The 22,287-nt window shown below is 46.7% G+C and overlaps 1 protein-coding gene across 1 annotated transcript in view; it reads right to left on the reverse strand.

The window, feature by feature from the left end:
* LOC109918858 (rhotekin-like) overlaps positions 1-22,287 on the reverse strand; it is a 46,647-nt gene that overhangs the window by 20,376 nt on the left and 3,984 nt on the right. Inside the window, exon 2 of the mRNA XM_048599390.1 lies at positions 7,475-7,674. Coding sequence (XP_048455347.1) covers positions 7,475-7,674 — 200 coding nt within the window. The remainder of the gene's footprint in view (positions 1-7,474; positions 7,675-22,287) is intronic.

Here is a 22,287-nt window from a genome sequence, read left to right on the forward strand (position 1 = left end):
AACTCTCATACTCCATGCTCTGGCCGATGAAGGCAAGCATGCCATATACCATCTTAATCACCTTGGCTACCTGTGTTGTCACTTTCAGGGAACTGTGGACCTGCACGCCCAGATCCATCTGAATGTTAATGTTCCTCAGGGTTTTTCCATTTACAGTATAATTCACACCTAAATTTGATCCTCCAAAATGCATCACCTCGCATTTGTCTGGATGAAACTCCATCTGCCATTTCTGTGCCCAAGTTGCCAATCTATCTATATCCTGTTGTATTCTTTCTCAATCATCGGCTCTATCAGCAACTCCACCAATTTTCATGTCATCTGCAAACCTACTAATCAGACCGCCCACATTTTCCTCCAGATCATTTACAAAGGACCTAAGACTGATCCCTGTGGAACACCACTAGTTACTGGTCTTCATTCCGAAAAACATCCTTCCACAGCTACCCTGTGTCTACTATGAGCAAGCCAGTTTTCTATCCATCTAGCCAGGCCACCCCGAATTCCATGTGACTTTAGTTTTTGTACTAATCTGCCATGTGAGACCTTTATCAAAGGCCTTACTAACGTCCATATAAACTACATCCACAGCCCTTCCCTCATCAATTATCTATGTCACCTCTTCAAAAAATTCAATCAGATTGGTGAGACATGATCTACCTCTTGCTGCCTGTCACCAACTCGTCCATTTTCTTCCAAATGTGCATATACCTTGTTCCTCAGCATCTTCTCCAAGAGTTTCCCCACCACAGACATCAGGCTCACCGGCCTGTAATTTCCTGGATTATCCCTCCTTCCTTTCTTAAACAATGGAATGACACTGGCTAACCTCCAGTCCTCTGGAACCTCGCCTGTGGTTAAAGAGGATGTGAAGATATCTGTTAATGACCCAGCTATTTCTTCCCTTTCCTCTTGCAGTAACCTGCGATAGATCCCATCTGGCCCTGGGGACTTGTCTACCTTAATACAATTTAGGATACCCAAACACATCCTCCTTCAATACACTGACATTCTCTAGAATATTCACACACTCATCCCTGAGCTCAACATCACTCATGTCCTTCGCCTTAGTGAATACCGATACAAGGTACTCATTAAGGATCTCTCCCACTTCCTGTGGTTCCACGTATAATTTCCTGCTTTTGTCCTTGAGTGGGCCTACTCTTTCCCTTGCTACCCTCTTTCTTCTAATATATGCATAAAAAGCCTTGGGATTCTCCTTGACCGTGTTTGTTAAAGACATTTCATGGCCCCTTTATGCCTTCATAATTGCGCATTTAAGTTCTTTCCTAATTTCTCTGTACTTCTCCAGGGCTTTGTCAGTTTTGGAGCTGCCTTGACCTATTGTATGCTTCCTTTTCCCTTCTGACTAAGTTTACAATTTCCCTGTCATCCATGGTTCCTGAGTCCTGCCATTCCTGTCCTTCAGTTTTGCAGGGACCTGCATGTCCTGCACTTTAGTCAATTGGTCTTTAAAAGCCTCCCACATGCCAGAAGTAGATTTGCCCTCAAATAACTGCTCCCAATCCACATTCCCCAGTTCCTGTCTAATTTGGATGTAATTGGCCTTTGCCCAATTAAGCATCCTCACTCGAGGGCCACTCTTGTCCTTGTCCATGACGATTCGAAATCTTATGGAGTAATGGCCACTAAACCCAAAATGCTCTCCTACTGAAACATCGATCACCTGTCCTGGCTCATTCCCTGATACCAAGTCTAATATGGCCCCCTCTCTGGTTCGATTGTCAACAAATTGCTCTCCGTCCGAGCCCCTGGCTCTAACAGATTCCCAGTCAATAAAAGGAAACTTGAAGTCACCCACCACAACTACCCTGCTTTTTTGACACTTTTCCAGTATCTGACTATATATCTGCTCCTCTGTCTCCTGTGGGCTGTTGGGAGATCTATAGACAACTCCCAACATTGTGATTTCACCCTTTCTATTCCGGAGCTTCATCCATAATGCCTCACTGCAAGATCCCTCTGATGTGTCCTCCCTCAACACAGCTGTAATGTGATCCCTAATCAGCAAAATGCAACTCCCCCACCCCTTTTGTTTCCCTTTCTGTCCCATCTAAAACAGCGATATCCTGGAATGTTAAGCCGCTAGTCCTGCTCCTCCTTTAACCATGTCTCCGTAATGGTTCATCTGTCTTGCCTTTTATACTTCTTGTATTGCAAGTTAATGCACTCCAGACCTCCAGTCCCTCTGAACCCCGCCACTCCCTCTGCCTACTCTTACTCTGCGCTATGCGTATCTCAGTCTCTCTTTTGTCCCCATTCCCTGCACTTACTGGCCTGTTGTTCTGGTTCCCACCCCCCGCCACACTAGTTAAAACCATCCTGAAGAGCTCTAGCAAACCTCCCGTTCAGGATAATGGTGCCCCTCCAGTTCAGGTGCAACCCGTCCTTCTTGTACTGGTCCCAGCTTCCCCAGAAGACAGCCCAATGATCCAAAAATCTAAAGCCCACCTTCCTCCACAGCTCTGTAGCCACGTGTTCAACTGTACTCTCTCTCTGTTCCTAGCCTCACTGGCCTATGGCATGGGTAGTAATCCTGAGGAAGTGTTCTGAGGAAGGGTCACCGGACCTGAAACGTTAACTCTGACTTTTTCTTCACAGATGCTGCCAGACCTTCTGAGCTTTTCCAGCAACTTCTGTTTTTGTTGGACAATGACTTCTGTCTGTTTTCCCTCCCGTTTCAGATGTCCTGTACCCACTCAGAAACATCCAAGGACCCTGGTACCAGGGGGGGCAACACACCATCCTAGAGTCTTGTTCACGGCCACAGAAACACCTGTCTGTGCCCCTGACTATCGAGTTACTGACCACTATCGCTCGCCTGGACATTGCCCGACCCTGCTGTACAGTAGAACCAGTTGTGGTGCCACAGGCCTGGCTGCTGTTTGTACCGTCTCCTGAGAGGCTGACCAGCCCAACAATATCCAAAACGGGAAACCTGTTTGAGAGAGGAATATCCACAGGAAGCTTCCACATGACCCTGCTTGCCTCTCCTGGCGGTCGCTCATCTACTCGACTGAACCTGTGGTATAAGGTGTGAGTTGGCCTTGATAAATTGGGGAGAGTTACCTAAAAGGATGACAGTGGATAGGCGATGGCAAATTTTCAAGGAACACATGGGGGAACTGCAACAACTGTTTATTCCTGTCTGGCACCAAAGCAAAATGGGTAAGAGGGTCAATCTATGGCTTCCAAAGGAAATTAGAGATACTATCCAATCCAAGGACAAAGCATGCAGACCAGCCAAGAAAAATAATATGTCTGAGCATTGGGAGCAGTTTAGAATTCAGCAAAGAAGGACCAAGGGATTGATTAAGAAGGGGAAAATACACTACGAAAGTAAGCTTGCAGGGAACATAAAGACTGATGTTGGGTTTCTATAGGAACATGAAGGGAAAGAGATAGTAAAGACAAATGTAGGTCCCCTACAGATATAAATGGGGTAATAGAACATAGAACAGTACAGCATAGTACAGGCCCTTCAGCCCACGATGTTGTGCCGAACTTTTACCCGAAACCTAAGGTCTATCTAACCTCCACCCCTACCTTATACTATCATCCATATGCCTATCTAATTGCTGCTTAAATGCCCCTAATGAGGCCGACTCCACTACCCTCTCCAGCAATGCATTCCACACCCCTACCACTCTCTGAGTAAAGAACCTACCTCTGATGTCTCCCCTGTATCTACCTCAACTCACTTTAAAACTATGCCCCCTTGTAATAGCTACCTCCACCCGAGGAAAAAGTCTCTGGATGTCCACTCTATCTAGACCTCTGATCATCTTGTACACCTCTATCAAGTCACCTCTCATCCTTCGTTGTTCTAAAGAGAAAAGCCCTAGCTCTCTCAACCTTTCCTCGTAAGACCTTCCCTCCATTCCAGGCAACATCCTGGTAAATCTCCTCCACACCTTTTCCAACACTTGCACATCTTTCCTGTAATGAGGCAACCAGAAGTGGACACAATACTCCAGATGTGGCCAAACCAGGGTTTTGTATATCTGGAGCATAATTTCACAGCTCTTGAACTCAATCCCTCTATTAATGAAAGCTAACACACCATACGCCTTCTTAACAACTCTATCTACCTGGGTGGCAGCTTTCAGGGAACTGTGGACATGAACCCCAAGATCCCTCTGCTCCTCCACACTGCCAAGAATCTTTCCGTTAACCTTGTATTCTGCTTTCAAATTTGTCCTTCCAAAATGAATCACCTCACACTTTTCAGGGTTAAACTCCATCTGCCACTTCTCAGCCCAGCTCTGCATCCTATCAATGTCCCTTTGTAACCTAGAACAGTCCTCCGCACTATCCACAACTTGACCCACCTTCGTATCGCCCGCGAACTTACTAATCCACCCTTCCATTCCTTCATCCAAATCATTTACAAAAATCACAAATAGAAGAGGACCCAGAACAGATCTTTGTGGTACACCACTCATGACTGAGCACCACGTTGAATATTTTCCGTCCACTACCACCTTTTGTCTTCTAAGGGTCAGCCACATCTGAATCCAATCAGTCTGCCACATTTCCCCCTATCCCATGCCTCCTTACCTGCTGCATAAGCCTACCATGGGGAATCTTATCAAACGCCTACTTAAATCCACGTATACCACATCCACTGCTCTACCTTCATCCATGTGTTTGGTCACCTCTTCAAAGAATTCAATAAGGTTTGTGAGGCATGATCTACCCCTCACAAATCCATGCTGACTATCACGAATCAAACTGTGCCTATCCAAGTGATCAGTATCTCTCAGAGCCCTTTTCAATAATTTGCCCACTACTGAAGTAAGACTAATTGGCCTGTAATTTCTGGGGTTATCCCTATTCCCTTTTTTGAACAAGGGAATGACGTTTGCCTCTCTCCAATCTTCCGGCCGCTATACCCGTGGACAGTGAGGCCGAAAAGATCATCACCAAAGGCCATGCGATCTCTTCCTTCGCTTCCCATAGAATCCTTAGATAAATCCCATCAGGCCTGGGGGACTTATTTATCTTCAAATTCCTCAAAATTCCTAGTACATCTTCCTTACTAACATCCACCTCCTTGAGCCTACCTGCCTGTTTCACACTGTCCTCCCCTACAATAGGTCCCTCTCAGTTGTGAATACCGAAGAAAAGTATTCATTAAGGACCTCTCCTATCTCTTTAGGTTCCGTGCACAAATTCCCTTTACAATCCTTGATCGGCCCTACCCGTTCTCTGGTTATTCTCTTATTCTTCGTACGTGTAAAAAGCCTTGGGATTTTCCTTGATCCTATCTGCCAAGGTTTTCTCATGCCCCCTTATAGCTCTTCTAAGCTCTTTCTTCAGCTCCTTTCTGGATAACTTGTACCCCTCTAGAGCCTTTTCCGATCCTTGTTTCCTAAACCTTTTATCAGCATCCTTCTTCCTCTTAACTAGTCGTTCGACCTCTCTCGAGGACCACGGCTCCCTCACTCGACCGCATCTTCCCTGCCTGCTGGGGACAAACATATCGAGCACATGCAGTATGCATTCCTTAAACAATCTCCACATTTCTGTAGTGCTCTTCTCTGACAGCATCTGTTCCCATTTTATGTTACCCAGTTCTTGCCTAACAGAATTATAAATACCCTTCCCCCAATTATAAACCTTACCCTGCTGTATGTACCTATCCTTTTCCATGACTATTGTAACACTAACAGAGTTATGATCACTACCGCCAAAATGCTCTCCTACCAACAGGTCTAACACTTGGCCTGGTTCATTGCCAAGCACCAAATCCAAAGTGGCCTCTCCTCGTGTTGGTCTATCGACATACTGTGTCAGGAATCCTTCCTGAACGCACTGGTCAAAATCCGCTCCATCTAAACTATTACAACTAAAATGTTCCCAGTCAATACTTGGAAAGTTGAAGTCACCCATGACTACAACCCTGTGACTTCTGCACCTTTCCAGTATCTGCCTCCCAATCCGCTCCTCTACTTCTCTGCAACTGTTAGGAGGTCTGTAAAAATCCCCCAACAAAGTGACTGCTCCTTTCTTGTTCCTGACCTCAACAAAAACTGACTCTGTCGACATATCATTCTCGAACTGCCTTTCAGTAGCTGCTATATTAGCTCTGACTAGCAATGCCACTCCCCTGCCTCGTTTTCCACTCTCCCTATTTCTTCTAAAACATCTAAATCCCGGAACTTCCAACAACCGTTCCTGTCCCTGAGTCATCCAAGTTTCTGTAATGGCCACAACATCGTAGTTCCAAGTACTGACCCATGCTCTAAGTTCATCCGCCTTATTTCTGATACTTCTAGCATTGAAGTATACACACGTCAAACCATCTCTGTGTCCACAATTACGCTCCATCGACTGTATTTCTGTATTAACAAACTCACTCCCTGTTGTGTCTGTTGGAAGGCTGAATACCTCATCCTCTGAATTATAAATCTGGTTCCCCAACCCCTGCCAATCTAGTTGTTTAATCGGGGACAAAGAAACGGCTGAGCAATTTTGGTTCTGTCTTCACAAAAGTGGACGCATATCAGACACCAGAAATGTTGGAGAATGCAAGATTTAGTGAGAGGGAAGGATTGAGGGAGACCAATCTTATTCGAGAAATGGTGCTGGGAAAATTGATGGGATTGAAGGCGGATAAATCCCCAGGGCCTGATAATCTACATCCCAGAGTACTTAAGGAAGTGGCTCTGGAAATAGTGGATGCATTGGTGGTCATCTTCCAGGATTTTATAGACTCTGGAACAGTCCCTGCAGATTGGAGGGTGGCTAATGTCCCTCCAATATTCAAAAAGGGAGGTAGAGAGAAAACAGGGAATTATAACATTGGTAACGGGGAAACTTCTCAAATGCATTGTCAAGGATTTTATAGCAGAACATTTAGAAAGCTGTGGCAGGATTAGACACAGTCAGCACGGATTTATGAAGGGGAAATCATGTTTAACAAATCAAAGGTTATGGGGAGAAAGCAGGATAAGGTTATCAAGCTAGATGATCAGCCATGATCGTGATGAATGGCGGAGCAGCTTCAAAAGGCCGAATGGCCTCCTCCTGCTCCTAGCTTCCATGTTTCTATGACCACTTCCCTAAAGCTAGTATCTATCAATCTCTCTACCCGCTGTATGCACTGCAGTGTGTCCAACTGCTTCTCCAACCAAACCACGCGGTCTGTGAGGACCTGCAGCTGGTCACACTTCCTGCAGACGGAGTTGTCAGGGACACTAGACTGTTCCCTGATTTCCCACATCTGGCAGGAGGAGCATACCTCTGGGTTTCTGGATTAACAGTCCAGTGATAATACCACCCATTTATCACTTCCCCCACTGCTTACTGTCATCTAAGGTGTGTGCTCTTCACTCCGAAAATCATTTGGACAAACTCCCTCTTTTGCCCATCATTTCAAGAACAGATTCAACTGGAAGTCATTTCTCAAACCCCTGAAGCATCCTTTGGTGTAAATGTAGTTACTTACCGTCTGACCCTTCGCTGTCTGACCTGAGCTTCCTTCATTCTCTGCAGCTCTGACATGTAGGCCATTATGCGGGTGTTGCAGGTCAATAGGCTCTTTGCTGCCTCCAGTGCTTGCTCTCTCTGTGTACAGGCTGCCAACAATTTGCATGTCCCATCTCGCATTCGGATTTCATAGTCAATCTTCTTTTGGAAATCAGTGTCCTGTAAAACATGGGAGTAATCAGTACTTTATCAAAAGCAGCACAACAAGTCAAGGGCACGCAGAATGCTGTGAGAATCCAGCTAGATTATAAATGAGTGAGCTCTGAGGGTGCAAGTGAATGGTCTGAAGATGCAGCCTGTTCTAGTCCATGAGCTGAGGACATGTCCCTGAGCACACAGAGTCCTTGCTATAGCTTTACAATGAGAACAGCCACTGCAGCTTGAGCATGCTTGGTTTGAGCAGAATACCACCGGCGTGGCAACGCCTGCCCCGACAGCCCCAGACACACCTGTTCCCTCTGTCACTGTTTCAGAAATCAGATCAGTCTTCCTGGAACTCAACCCAAGGAAAGCAACAGGCCTGGACGGTTTCCCCTGCCGAGCACTCAAATCCTGTATGGGACAACTGGCAGAGATTTTCACCAACATCTTCAACCTCTCCCTCCTACAAGCTGAAGTCCCTACCTGCTTCAAGAAGACCATCATCCCCGTACCCAAGAAAACACATGCAGTGTGCCTTAATCACTACCTCCCGAAAGCTCTGACTGATCTCAAAACTGCGTGACCTTGGTCTCGGCTCCACCCTCTGCAACTTGATCCTCAGCTTTCTGACCCATAGACCGCAATCAGTGAGGATAGGTAACTGTACCTCCTCCACAATAACACTTAACACTGGAGCCCCCCAAGGGTGTGTCTTCAGCCCCCTACTGTACTCCCTGTACACCCACGACTGTGTTGCCAATTTCCAAATGAATACCATCTACAAGTTTGCTGAGGACGCCACCGAAGTGGGACAGATATCTAACAATGACAAATCAAAATACAGAAAGGAGATAGAGGGCTTGGTGATGAGGTGCAATAAAAACAACCTTTCTCTCAATGTTAGAAAAACTAATGAACTGATCATTGACTTCAGAAAGAAAGGAGAACATGCCCCCATCTACATCAATGGAACTGAGGTTGAGAGAGTGAAGAGTATCACGTTCCACAGAGTGATGATAACCAATACCTATCCTGGACTTCCCATGTAGATGTGACAGTGAAGAAGGCACAACAATGCCTTTTCTTCCTCAGGTGACTCAGGAAATTTGCCATGTCCATAAGGTCCCTCACCAACTTCTACAGATGCACCATTGAAAGCATACTGCCCGGGTGCATAATGGCCTGGTACGGCAACTGCTCTGCCCATGACTGTAAGAAACTACAGAAAGTGGTGTGCACAGCCCGGACCATCATGGAAGCCAACCTTCCATCCATGGACTCCATTTACACAGCTCGCTGCCGCGGAAAGGCTGACAACATCATCAAAGACCCATCGCACCCTGGTAATGATCTCCTACAACCTCATCCATCAGGCAGAAGATACAGAAGCTGGAACACATGCACAAGCAAGTTCAGGAAGAGCTTCTTTCTGGCCGTTATCACATCTTTGAATGGACCCTGTATCCTCAAATAATGTAATCTGCAAAGTAACCTGTATAACTCTAAATCTTTTTGATCTGTACATCCTTTGTTTGCTGTGATCTGCCTGGACCACTCGTAAACAAAGCTTTTCACTATATTTGAGTACGTGTGACAACAAAATCAATCAGTTAGGAAGTACAGAGATGTCCTGGATGTGGATCAGAGACGTGCCTGATGATTCTTAGAGGCTGGCATGTGGCAGATGCCAATTGGGGGAAGTGTGGCTGGTGCCCATGGACCATGCCCTGAGATAGTGTTGCATGGACACCGACATGGTTGGTTGGTTGGATCATGTGGTGAGATGAAGTCGCCAGGTACTCATTAACTTCCATGTCAAGGATTCTCAGTGTCCACTTTGTTCAGTGCATTTGTTAAGATAGAAAACTGGACACTAATGATGTTAATAATGTACAGTTAATAAGGTCCTGAACAAGGGAAGAAACCCTTGGCAACTTGGAGGGCATCCACAGCAAGTTTAGAAGAGTGATCCTTAGGAGTGAAAGGGTAGTCAAATGAAACATGGTTGAGGACTGTTGGTCTGTATTCGGTTTAGAACGATGAGGGGAGATCTCATTGGAACTCTCAAAATACTAAAAAGCCTGGGTAAAGTGGACATTGAGAAGATGTTCCCTCTCATGGGTGAAAGTAGGACCCGAGGGCACAGCCTTAGAGTGAAGGGACAACCCTGAGATGGGGAAGAATTTCTTCAGCCAGAGGGTGGTGAATCTGTGGAACTCATTGCTGCAGAGGGCTGTGGAGACTGAGTCATTGAGTGTAGTTACATCAGACACACATAGGTTTTTGATTAGTAAAGGGATCAAGAGTTACTGGGCAAAGGCAGGAAAATGAGGTTGAGAAACATATCAGCCATGATTGGAGCAGACTTGATGGGCTGAATGGCCTAATTCTATCTTCCGATTTTCCCTAACTTGCTGCTGCCTAGCCAGAAACTCACATCAACACACGACAGTTACATACAAGATGCAGCAAGTTGCTCCTAACATCAAGACTTCACTAGACTTCTTGTGTGATTCTGCCACAATGTAAGAGTCTGCTGTGATTCATGATAGCCTAGTGGTATTATTGCTGGACTTTTAATCCAGGCACTCAGGATTGTTATGGGGACCCAGGTTAGAATCCCACCACGGCAGCTGGTGGAATTTGAATTCAATTGACATCTGGAATTAAGAGATGACCATGAACCCATTGTCAATTGTTGTAAAAACCCATTTGGTTCACTAATGTCCCTTTGGGAAGAAAACTGCCATCCCTACCTTGTCTGGCCTATATGTGACTCCAGACCCACAGCACTGTGGTTGACTCTGAACTGCCCTCTGGGCAATTAGTGACGGGCAATGAATGCTGCCTGGCCAGCGACGCCCTCATCCTAAAAATTCTTCTCTGAACTGCCTCTGACAACGTCACATCATTTTTTAAATAATGCTGCTCCAGATGCAGAACGTGATATACACGTATACAATATTATAATATTGTATGCTCTGTGGAACTAAAGTATAACTTCTCTGCTTTTGTTCCTAATTCGCTTCGCGATTAATGATAACATTCTATTAGCTTTCCCAATTACATGCTATATCTTCTTGAAGTCTCCTTGCACTTTCTCACAACTTACTTTCTCACACAGCTCAATGTCATCAGCAAATTTGGAAATATTACAAATGAAATCAGAAATTCCTGGAAAAACTCAACAGGTCTGTTGAGAGAAAGCAGAGTTAACATTTTGGGTCCAGTGCTTTATTCCAGTAAATTCCAATGTTGAACATCCACAATTCTTCAGTTTTCTTTTAGAATTATAGAATCCCTACAGCATGGAAAGAGACCATTTGGCCCATCAAGTCTGCACCAACCCTCTGAAGAGCATCCCACCCAGATCCAAACACCCACACTATCCCCATAACACTACCATGGCTAATCCACCTAGCCAGCACATCTTTGGACTGTGGGAAGAAACTAGAGTGGCAGTGGGCTGGGAACCAGAGCAGCAGGTCAATAATTGAAGGGTTTGAGGGGAAGGTAAATGTTAGGACCAGTAAATTAGAAAGGCAGGACAGGCAGAGACAGGTAAATGGACACAATAGTACTAATGGGCTGAAGTGTGTTTATTTCAATACAAAGGAGTATTATAGGTCAGGCAGATGAGCTTAGAGCCTGGATCAGTACATGGGACTATGATGTTGTGGCCATTACAGGGACTTGGTTGAGAGAAGGCCAGGACTGGTTGCTCAATGTTCCAGGGTTTTGTTGTTTTAGACAAGATAGAGAGGCAGATAAAAGAGGTGGCGGAGTTGCGTTAATAATCAGGGAGAATGATAGCGCTTTCCAAACCCACAACCACCAGCATTTAGAAGGAGATAGGCAGCAGATACACGAGAACACACACCTGAAAGTTCCCCTCCAAGCCACTCAACATCCTGACTTGGAAATATATTACCATTCTTTCACTGTCACTGACGGATGTTGAGGTTAGGGATAGATGTTTGATTACTCTCGGTCAAGTCAGCATAAGGAGGGGGGAAGTGTTGGGTATTCTAAAAGGCATTAGAGTGGACAAGTCCCCAGGTCTGGATGGGATCTATCCCAGGTTTCTGAGGGAAGCGAGAGAAGAAATAGCTGGGGCCTTAACAGATATCTTTGCGGCATCCTTGAGCACGGGTGAGGTCCCGGAGGACTGGAGAATTGCTAATGTTGTCCCCTTATTTAAAAAGGGTAGCAAGGATAATCCCGGTAATTATAGACCGGTGAGGCTGACGTCAGTGGTGGGGAAGCTGCTGGAGAAGATACTGAGGGATACAATCTATTTACATTTGGAAGAAAATGGACTTATTAGTGATAGGCAGCATGGTTTTGTGCAGGGAAGGTCATGTCTTACCAACTTGATAGAATTCTTTGAGGAAGTGACAAAGTTGATAGATGAGGGAAGGGCTGTAGATGTCATATACATGGACTTCAATAAGGCGTTTGATAAGGTTCCCCATGGGAGGCTGATGGAGAAAGTGAAGTCGCATGGGGTCCAGGGTGTACTAGCTGGATGGATAAAGACCTGGCTGGGCAACAGGAGACAGAGATGTGGAAGGGAGTTTCTCAAAATGGAGAGCTGTGACCAGTGGTGTTCCACAGGGATCCGTGTTGGGTCCACTGTTGTTTTATCTGGAGGAAGGTATAGATGGTCTGATAAGCAAGTTTGCAGATGACACTAAGATTGGTGGAGTAGCAGATAGTGAAGGGGACTGTCGGAGAATGTAACAGAATATAGATAGATTGGAGAGATGGGCGGAGAAATGGCAGATGGAGTTCAACCCAGGCAAATGCGAGGTGATGCATTTTGGAAGATCCAATTCAAGAGCGAACTATGTGGTAAATGGAAAAGCCCTGGGGAAAATTGATGCACAGAGAGATCTGGGTGTTCAGGTCCATTGTACCCTGAAGGTGGCAACGCAGGTGGATAGAGTGGTCAAGAAGGCATACGGCATGCTTTCATTCATCGGACAGGGTATTGAGTACAAGAGTTGGCAGGTCATGTTATAGTTGTAGAGGACTTTGGTTCGACCACATTTGGAATACTGCGTACAGTTCTGGTCGCCACATTACCAAAAGGATGTGGATGCTTTGGAGAGGGTACAGAGGAGGTTCACCAGGATAGTAGGAACTGCAGATGCTGGAGAATCCGAGACAACAAGGTGCACAGTTGGATGAACACAGCAGGCCAAGCAGCATCATAGGAGCTGAAAGGCTGACGTTTCAGGCCTGGACCCTTCATCAGTAAAGGGGGAGGGGAAGGGGGTTCTGAAATAAATAGGGAGAGAGTGGGAGGCAGATAGAAGATGGATAGAGGAGAGGATAGGTGGAGAGGAAACAAACAGGTTGAAGAGGTGGGGATGGAGCCAGTAAAGGTGAGTGTAGGTGGGGGGTTAGGGAGGGGATAGGTCAGTCCAGGGAGGACGGACAGGTCAAGGGGGCGGGATGAGGTGGGAGGAGGGGATAAGTGGGAGGAAGAACAGGTTAGGGAGGCGGGGACGAGCTGGACTGGTTTTGGGATGCGGTAGGGGGAGGGGAGATTTTGAAGCTTGTGAAATCCACATTGGTACCATTGGGCTGCAGGGTTCCCAAGCGGAATATGAGTTGCTGTTCCTGCAACCTTCGGGTGGCATCGTTGTGGCACTGCAGGAGGCCCAGGATGGACATGTCGTCTGAGGAATGGGAGGGCGAGTTGAAATGGTTCGTGACTGGGAGGTGCAGTTGTTTAGTGTGAACCGAGCGTAGGTGTTCTGCAAAGCGGTCCCCGAGCCTCCGCTTGGTTTCCCCAATGTAGAGGAAGCCACACCGGGTACAGCGGATGCAGTATACCACATTGGCAGATGTGCAGGTGAACATCTGCTTGATGTGGAAAGTCTTCTTGGGGCCTGGGATGGCGGTGAGGGAGGAGGTATGGGGTCAGGTGTAGCACTTCCTGCGGTTGCAGGGAAAAGTGCCGGGTGTGGTGGGGCTGGAGGGGAGTGTGGAGCGGACAAGGGAGTCAGGGAGAGAGTGGTCCCTCCGGAAGGCAGATAAGGGTGGGGACGGAAAATTGTCTTTGGTGGTGGGGTCGGATTGCAGATGGTGGAAGTGTCGGAGGATGATGCGTTGGATCCGAAGGTTGGTGGGGTGGTACGTGAGGATGAGGGGGATTCTTTTCGGTTCTTATTGCGTGGAAGGGGTGTGAGGGATGAGTTGCGGAAGATGTGGGAGACACGGTTGAGGGCGTTCTCGACCACTGAGGGGGGGAAGTTACGGTCCTTGAAAAACGAGGACAACTGAGATGTACAGGAGTGGAATGCCTCATCCTGGGAGCAGATGCGGCGGAGGCGAAGGAATTGGGAATAGGGGATAGCATTTTTGCAGGAAGGTGGGTGGGAGGAGGAGTATTCCAGGTAGCTGTGGGAGTCGGTGGGCTTGAAATGAATATCAGTTTCGAGGTGGTTGCCCGAGATGGAGACAGAGAGGTCCAGGAAGCAGGGAGAGGTGTTCGAGATGGTCCAGGTAAACTTAAGGTTGGGGTGGAAGGTGTTGGTGAAGTGGATGAACTGTTCGAGCTCCTCGTCGGAGCACGAGGCGGCGCCGATACATTCATTAATGTAATGGAGGAAGAGGTGGGGTTTAGGGCCAGTGTAGGTACGGAAGAGGGATTGTTCCACGTAACCTACAAAGAGGCAGGCATAGCTTGGGCCCATGCGGGTACCCATGGCCACCCCCTTTGTCTGTAGGAAGTGGGAGGAATTGAAAGAGAAGTTGTTGAGGGTGAGGACGAGTTCGGCTAATCAGATAAGGGTGTCAGTGGAGGGGGACTGGTTGGGCCTGTGGGACAGGAAGAAGCGGAGGGCCTCTAGGCCATCTGTATGGGGAATGCAGGTGTAGAGAGGCTGGACGTCCATGGTAAAGATGAGGTGTTGGGGACCGGGGAATTGGAAGTTCTGGAGGAGGTGGAGGGCGTGGGTGGTGTCACGGACATAGGTAGGGAATTCCTGGACCAAGGGGGAGAAAATGGAGTCCAGACAGTTGGAGATCAGTTCGGTGGGGCAGGAGCAGGCGGAGACAATGGGTCGACCAGGGCATTCAGGTTTGTGCATTTTGGGAAGGAGACAGAAGTGGGCGGTGCGGGGTTGGGGAACGATGAGGTTGGAGGCTGTGGGTGGGAGGTCACATGAGGTGATGAGGTTCTGGATGGTTTGGGAGATGATGGTTTGGTGCTCGGGGGTGGGGTCATGATCAAGGGGGCGGTAGGAGGAGGTGTCGGAGAGTTGGCGTCTGGCCTCGGCGATGTAGAGGTCAGTGCGCCATACTACAACTGCGCCTCCCTTGTTCGCGGGTTTTATGGTGAGGTTAGGATTGGAGCGGAGGGAGCGGAGGGCTGCACGTTCTGCGGGGGAGAGGTTGGACTGGGTGAGAGGGGTGGAGAGATTGATGCAATTGATGTCTCGACGGCAGTTAGAGATGAAGAGGTCAAGGGAGGGTAGGAGGCCTTGGGGTGGTGTCCAGGAGGAGGGGGTGTGCTGGAAGTGGGAGAAGGGGTCAGTAGAGGGAGGGTTAGGTTCACGATTAAAGAAGTAAGCGTGGAGGCGGAGGCGGCAGAAAAACTGCTCTATGTCCAAGCGTGAGCGGTATTCGTTGATCTGTGGGTGGAGGGGGACAAAGGTGAGCCCTTTACTGAGGACTGACCGTTCGTCCTCAGTAAGGGGGAGGTCTGGGGGGACGGTGAAGACTCGGCAGGGCTGGGTGCTCTTGTCCCCTCTGGAGCTGCTGGCTGTGGAGGCTGTGGGCGGAGCGACGTCGGCTTGCGACCCTGCAGCCCAATGGTATCAATGTGGATTTCACAAGTTTCAAAATCTCCCCTCCCCCTACCGCATCCCAAAACCAGTCCAGCTCCTCCCCGCCTCCCTAACCTGTTCTTCCTCCCACCTATCCCTCCTCCCACCTCAAGCCGCACCCCCATCTCCTATCTACTAACCTCATCCCGCCCCCTTGACCTGTCCGTACTCCCTAGACTGATCTATCCCCTCCCTAACCCCCCCACCTACACTCACCTTTACTGGCTCCATCCCCACCTCTTCAACCTGTTTGTTTCCTCTCTGCCTATCCTCTCCTCTATCCATCTTCTATCCACCTCCCACTCTCTCCCTATTTACTTCAGAATCCCCTTCCCCTCCCGCTGTTCTGATGAAGGGTCCAGGCCCGAAACGTCAGCCTTTCTGCTCCTATGATGCTGCTTAGCCTGCTGTGTTCATCTAGCTCTGCACCTTGTTGTCTCAGGTTCACCAGGATGTTGCCTGGTATGGAGGGTGCCAGCTATGAAGACAGGTTGAGTAGATTAGGATTATTTACATTAGAAAGACAGAGGTTGAGGGGAGGCCTGATTGAGGTCTACAAAATCATGACAGGTATAGACAGGGTGGATAGCAAGAAGCTTTTTCCCAGAGTCGGGGACTCAATTACCAGAGGTCACAATTTCAAGGTGAGAGGGGAAAAGTTTAAGGGAGATATGCGTGGAAAGTTCTTTACGCAGCGGGTGATGGGTGCCTGGAACGCGTTGCCAGTGGAGGTAGTAGAGGCGGGCACGATAGCGTCATTTAAGATGTATCGAGACAGATACATGAATGGGCAGGGAGCAGAGGGATACAGATCCTTGGAAAATAGGTGACAGGTTTAGATAGAGGATCTGGATCGGCGCAGGCTTGGAGGGCCGAAGGGCCTGTTCCTGTGCTGTAATTTTCTTTGTTGTTTGTTCTTTGTATCAGGGAGAGGGAACATGGTTTTGTGAAGGGGAGTTTGTGTCTCACTAACTTCGTTGAGTTTTTTGAGGAAGTGACGAAGATGATCAATGAGGGTAGGGCAGTGGATTTTGTCTACATGGACTTCAGTAAGGCCTTTGACGAGGTCCTCATGGCAGACTGATACAGAAGGTAAAGTTGCATGGGGTCAGAGGTGAGCTTGCAAGATGGATAAAAAACTGGCTCGGTCATAGAAGACAGAGGGTAGCAGTGGAAGGGTGTGTTTCTGAATGGAGGGCTGTGACTAGTGGCATTCCTCAGGGATCAGCGTTGGGGCCTTTGCTGTTTGTAATATATATAAATGATCTGAAGGAAAATGTAACTGGTCTGATTAGTAAGTTTGCCGATGACACAAAGGTTGGTGGAATTGCAGATAGTGATGAGGACCGTCAAAGGATACAGCAAGATACAGATCGGTTGGTGACTTGGGCAGAGAGATGGCAGGTGGAGTTTAATCCAGATAAATGTGAGGTAATGCATTTTGGAAGGTCTAATCCAGATGGAAAATATTCAGTAAATGACAGAACCCTTTAGAGTACTGATAGGCAAAGGGATCTGGTTGTACAGGTACACAGAACATAGAACATTACAGCGCAGTACAGGCCCTTCGGCACGCGATGTTGCGCTGACCTGTGAAACCAATCTGAAGCCCATCTCACCTGAACTATTCCATTATCATCCATATGTTTATCCAATGACCATTTAAGTGCCCTTAAAGTGGGCGAGTCTATTACTTTTGCAGGCAGGGCATTCCACGCCCTTACTACTCTCTGAGTAAAGAACCTACCTCTGACATCTGTCCGATATCTATCACCCCTCAATTTAAAGCTATGTCCCCTCGTGCTAGCCATCACCATCCGAGGAAAAAGGCTCCCACTGTCCACCCAGCTAATCCTCTGATCATCTTGTATGTCTCTATTAAGTCACCTCTTAACCTTCTTCTCTCTAATGAAAACAGCCTCAAGTCCCTCAGCCTTTCCTCATAAGACCTTCCCTCCATACCAGGCAACATCCTGGTAAATCTTCTCTGCACCCTTTCCATTGCTTCCACATCCTTCCTATAATGCGGTGACCAGAACTGTACGCAATACTCCAAGTGCGGCCATACCAGAGTTTTGTACAGCTGCAACATGACCTCATGGCTCCGAAACTCAATCCCTCGACCAATAAAACCTAACATACCGTACGCCTTCTGAACTACGCTATCAACCTGGGTGGCAACTTTCAGTGATCTATGCACATGGACACTGAGATCTCTCTGCTCATCCACACTACCAAGAATCTTACCATTAGCTCAGTACTCTGTATTCCTGTTACTCCTTCCAAAGTGAATCACCTCACACTTTTCCGCATTAAACTCCATTTGCCACCTCTCAGCCCAGCTCTGCAGCTTATCTATGTCCCTCTGTAACCTGCAACATCCTTCCGCACTATCCACAACTCCACCGACTTTGGTGTCATCCGCAAATTTACTAACCCATCCTTCTCCGCCCTCATCCAGATCATTTATAAAAATGACAAACAGCAGTGGCCCCAAAACAGATCCTTGAGGTACACCACAAGTAACTGAACTCCAGGATGAACATTTCCCATCAACCACCACCCTCTGTCTTCTTACAGCGAGCCAATTTCTGATCCAAACCACTCTATCACCCTCAATCCCATGCCTCCCTATTTTCTGCAATAGCCTACCATGGGGAACCTTTTCAAACGCTTTACTGACATCCATATACACCAAATCAACCGCTTTACCCTCATCCATCTGTTTGGTCACCTTCTCAAAGAACTCAATAAGATTTGTGAGGCATGACCTACCCTTCACAAAACCATGTTGACTATCCCTAATCAAATTATTCCTTTCTAGATGATTATAAATCCTATCTCTTATAATCCTTTCCAACACTTTACCCACAACCGAAGTAAGGCTCACTGGTCTATAATTACCAGGGTTGTCTCTACCCCCCTTCTTGAACAAGGGGACAACATTTGCTAGTCTCCAGTCTTCTGGCACTATTCCTGAAGACAATGACGACATAAAGATCAAAGCCAAAGACTCTGCAGTCTCCTCTCTAGGTTCCCAGAGAATCCTAGGATATCCGGCCCAGGGGATTTATCTATTTTTGCACCTTCCAGAATTGCTAACACCTCCTCCTTATGAACCTCAATCCCGTCTCGTCTAATAGACTGTATCTCAGTATTCTCCTCGACAACATTGTCTTTTTCCTCTGTGAATACTGACGAAAAATATTCACTTAGCGCCTCTCCTATCTCTTCCGACTCCACGCACAACTTCCCACTACTGTCCTTGACTGGCCCTAATCTTACTCCAGTCATTCTTTTATTCCTGACATACCTGTAGAAAGCTTTAGGGTTTTCCTTGATCCTACCTGCTAAAGACTTCTCATGTCCCTTCCTGGCTCTTCTTCGCTCTCTCTTTAGGTCCTTCCTGGCTAACTTATAACTCTCAAGCGCCCTAACTGAGCCTTCACACCTCATCTCTATATAAGCCTCCTTCTTCCTCTTGACAAGTGATTCAACTTCTTTAGTAAACCACGGTTCCCTCGCTCGACCACTTCCTCCCTGCGTGACAGGTACATACTTCTCAAGGACATGCAGTAGATGTTCCTTGAACAAGCTCCACATTTCAACAGGTCACTGAAAGTGGCAACGCAGGTGGAAAAGGTCATCATCAAGGCATATGGCATGCTTGCCTTCATCGGCCGGGGCACTGAGTTTAAAAATTGGCAGGTAATGTTGCAGCTTTCTAGAACCTTAGTTAGGCCGCTTTTGGAATATTGTATTCAATTTTGGTCGCCACACTACCAGAAGGATGTGGTGGCTTTGGAGAGGGTACAGAAAAGATTTACCAGGATGTTGCCTGGTATGGAGGGCATTAGCTATGAGGAGAGGTTGGAGAAACTTGGGTTGTTCTCACTGGAACAATGGAGGTTGAGAGGCGACCTGATAGAGGTCTACAAGATTATGAAGGGCATGGACAGAGTGGACAGTCAGAAGCTTTTTCCCAGGGTGGAAGAGTCAGTTACTGAGGCCATGGGTTTAAGGCGTGAGAGGCAAAGTTTAAAGGTGATGTACAAGGCAATTTTTTTGTGATGGGTGCCTGGAACTCAATATCGGGGGAGGTAGTGGAAGCAGATACTATAGTGGCTTGTAAAGGGCGTCTTGACAAATATATGAATAGGATGGGAATCGAGGGATACGGTCCCCGGAAGGGTAGAGGGTTTTAGTTGTGACGGGCAGAATGTCAGTGCAGGCTTGGAGGGCCGAAGGGCCTGTTCCTGTGCTGTAATTTCCTATGATTTTTGTTCTATGACCAATGCTTACTCATCTCCATTCACACAGATGAGGAGAACCACCAGTTCGATTGGGACAATACCAGGATCCTAGGACAGGCCAAACAGAGACAAGCACAGGAATTCCTACAGGCCTGGTTCTCCACAAAAAGGCCATCAATAAACACATAGAACTAGAACCTATATATACACCACTGCGAAGAAAAACCAGAAATGAGGTCATCAATTATTATGGATCACAGAGTTTAAATAACAGGCAGGAAAACACAATCGCACTTCATCGGAGGCTGCAATGATGATGTTACCTAGCAGGGTAATGAAACGTCTGTGAACTAACCAACCAGCTCGGTGAGTGAATAAACCACAGGATCTGAGATCATTTATTAAACTGCTTCATTACTCATTACCAGATCCAATATAGCCTGCTCCTTTGTTGACTCCATGACATATTGCGATGGGAAACTATCCTTAATGCACTCTATAAATTATTTGTTGTAGCCACTCTTTCCCTTTCAATTGGTCTAACCTACATGAAGATTAAAGCCATCTGTAATTATTGCTCTACTCTTTTTACATGCTCCTATTATTTGTTGATTTACAGCAAACTTTGTTTTAACCAACAGCTTGTGAACCAGCACTCTCGATAAACCTGCAAAAATTATATCCCCCAAATTCTGGAAGTTGCCTGTGTCATCATGATCTCTGCAATATCAAGGTAATCAGTTGAGGATGCGAATGAGAAGGCTCTCTGCCATTAAGTTTATTTAAGGCAAATTTGCTTATTAGTTAAGCGATTTATGGTGTAAATAAAGTATGTGTATACTCCCTACATTATGTTTCTATTACTGTGCGTTTTACATTGTTTATGTAAATTCAATAAGGCTTTTGACAAGGTCCCTCATGGTAGGCTCATCCGGAAGATTAAGATCCATAAGATCCATAGTGACCTGGCCGTGTGGATTCAGAATTGGCCTTCCCATAGAAAGCAGAGGGTAGTGGTGGAAGGGTGTTTTTCAGGCTAGAGGGTCTGTGACTAGTCGTGATATGCAGGGATCCTTACTGGGACCTCTGCTGTTTGTGATATATATAAATGACTTGGATGAAAATGTACATGGGTGGATTAGTAAGTTTGTAGATGATACAAAGATTGGTGAAGTTATCAAAGGATACAACGGGATATAGATCAGTTGCAGATATGGGCAGAGAAATGGCAGCTGGAGTTTAATCAGCGTTAGTGTCAGGTGCTGCACTTTGGGAGATCAAATGTTAAGGAAAAGTATACAGTTAATGGCAGGACCCTGAACAGCATTGATGTTCAGAGGGATCTTGGGATTTGAGTCCATAGCTCCCTGAAAATAGCCACACAAGTAGATAGGGTGGTAAAAAAGGCATATGGCATGTTTGTCTTAAATAATTGGGGAATTGAGTACAAGAGTCAGGATGACATGTTGAAGCTTTATAAGACTTTAAGAATTGTGTTCAATTCTGGTTGCCACATTGCAGGAAGGATGTGGAGGCTTTGGAGAGGGTGCAGAAGAGATTTACCAGGATGCTGCCTGGATTTGAGGGTATGAGCTATAAGGAGAGGTTAGAAAAACTTGGGTTGTTTTCTCTTGAGCAGCACAGGCTGAGGGGAGATTTGATAGAATTCAATACAATTATGATATGCATAGATAGGGTTGACAGTCAGATTGTTTTTCCCAGAGTTGAAATGTCTAAAATTAAGGTGAGAGGGGGAACGTTCAAAGGAGATGTGAGAAGTAAGTTTTTTTAACACAGAGAATGGTAGGAGTCTGAAACACACAGCCAGGGCTGGTGGTGGAGGAAGACACGATAAGGGCATTTAAGAGACTTTTAGATAAGCACATGAATATGCAAGGAATGGTGGGATATGGACCAAGGGCAGGCAGAAGGGATTAGTTTCATTTGGCAACATCGTGGGCCAAAGGGCCCGTTCCTGTGCTGGACAATTCTATGTTCTTTGTGGATCTCTCGATCAACTGGAATATTTGATCAACTGGCACACTCCTGATCCCTTAGGTGCTGGTTAATAATGTGTTTGCTGTATCGCCTTTTCTACTGAGTGGCTACAGTTTGGGAGTCTGTACACTACTTCTACCAATATCTTCCGTTCTGAAGAAGGGTCACTGGATCTGAATCGTTAATTCTGCTTTCTCCCCACGGTTATGAGATCATATTCATTTACCTCAACTTGAGCTGTCACTTTGTCTACCTCATTCTAAATGCTTTGTGAATTAAGGTACAAAGCCTGTCAGCTTGTTGTATTATCGAATTTCCCGACACTTTTATTTTCCTTGGTGCAATACAACATTCACATATTCTGTTCCTTTTATTTTCTGGTCACAATTAGTCCATTACTAAACTATACCGTCATCTTCTCCTATACCTATAATTTTCCAATTTTCTATGCAGCTAATCCCACCACCCCCACTGCCCCCTTCCCCAGTACTGCTGCCAACGTCCAATGAATTCAAACTGATTTCTCCCACACCAATCAT

The sequence above is a fragment of the Rhincodon typus genome, chromosome 1 (assembly GCF_021869965.1).
Source record: "Rhincodon typus isolate 14 chromosome 1, sRhiTyp1.1, whole genome shotgun sequence".
NCBI classification, from domain to species: Eukaryota; Metazoa; Chordata; class Chondrichthyes; order Orectolobiformes; family Rhincodontidae; genus Rhincodon; species Rhincodon typus.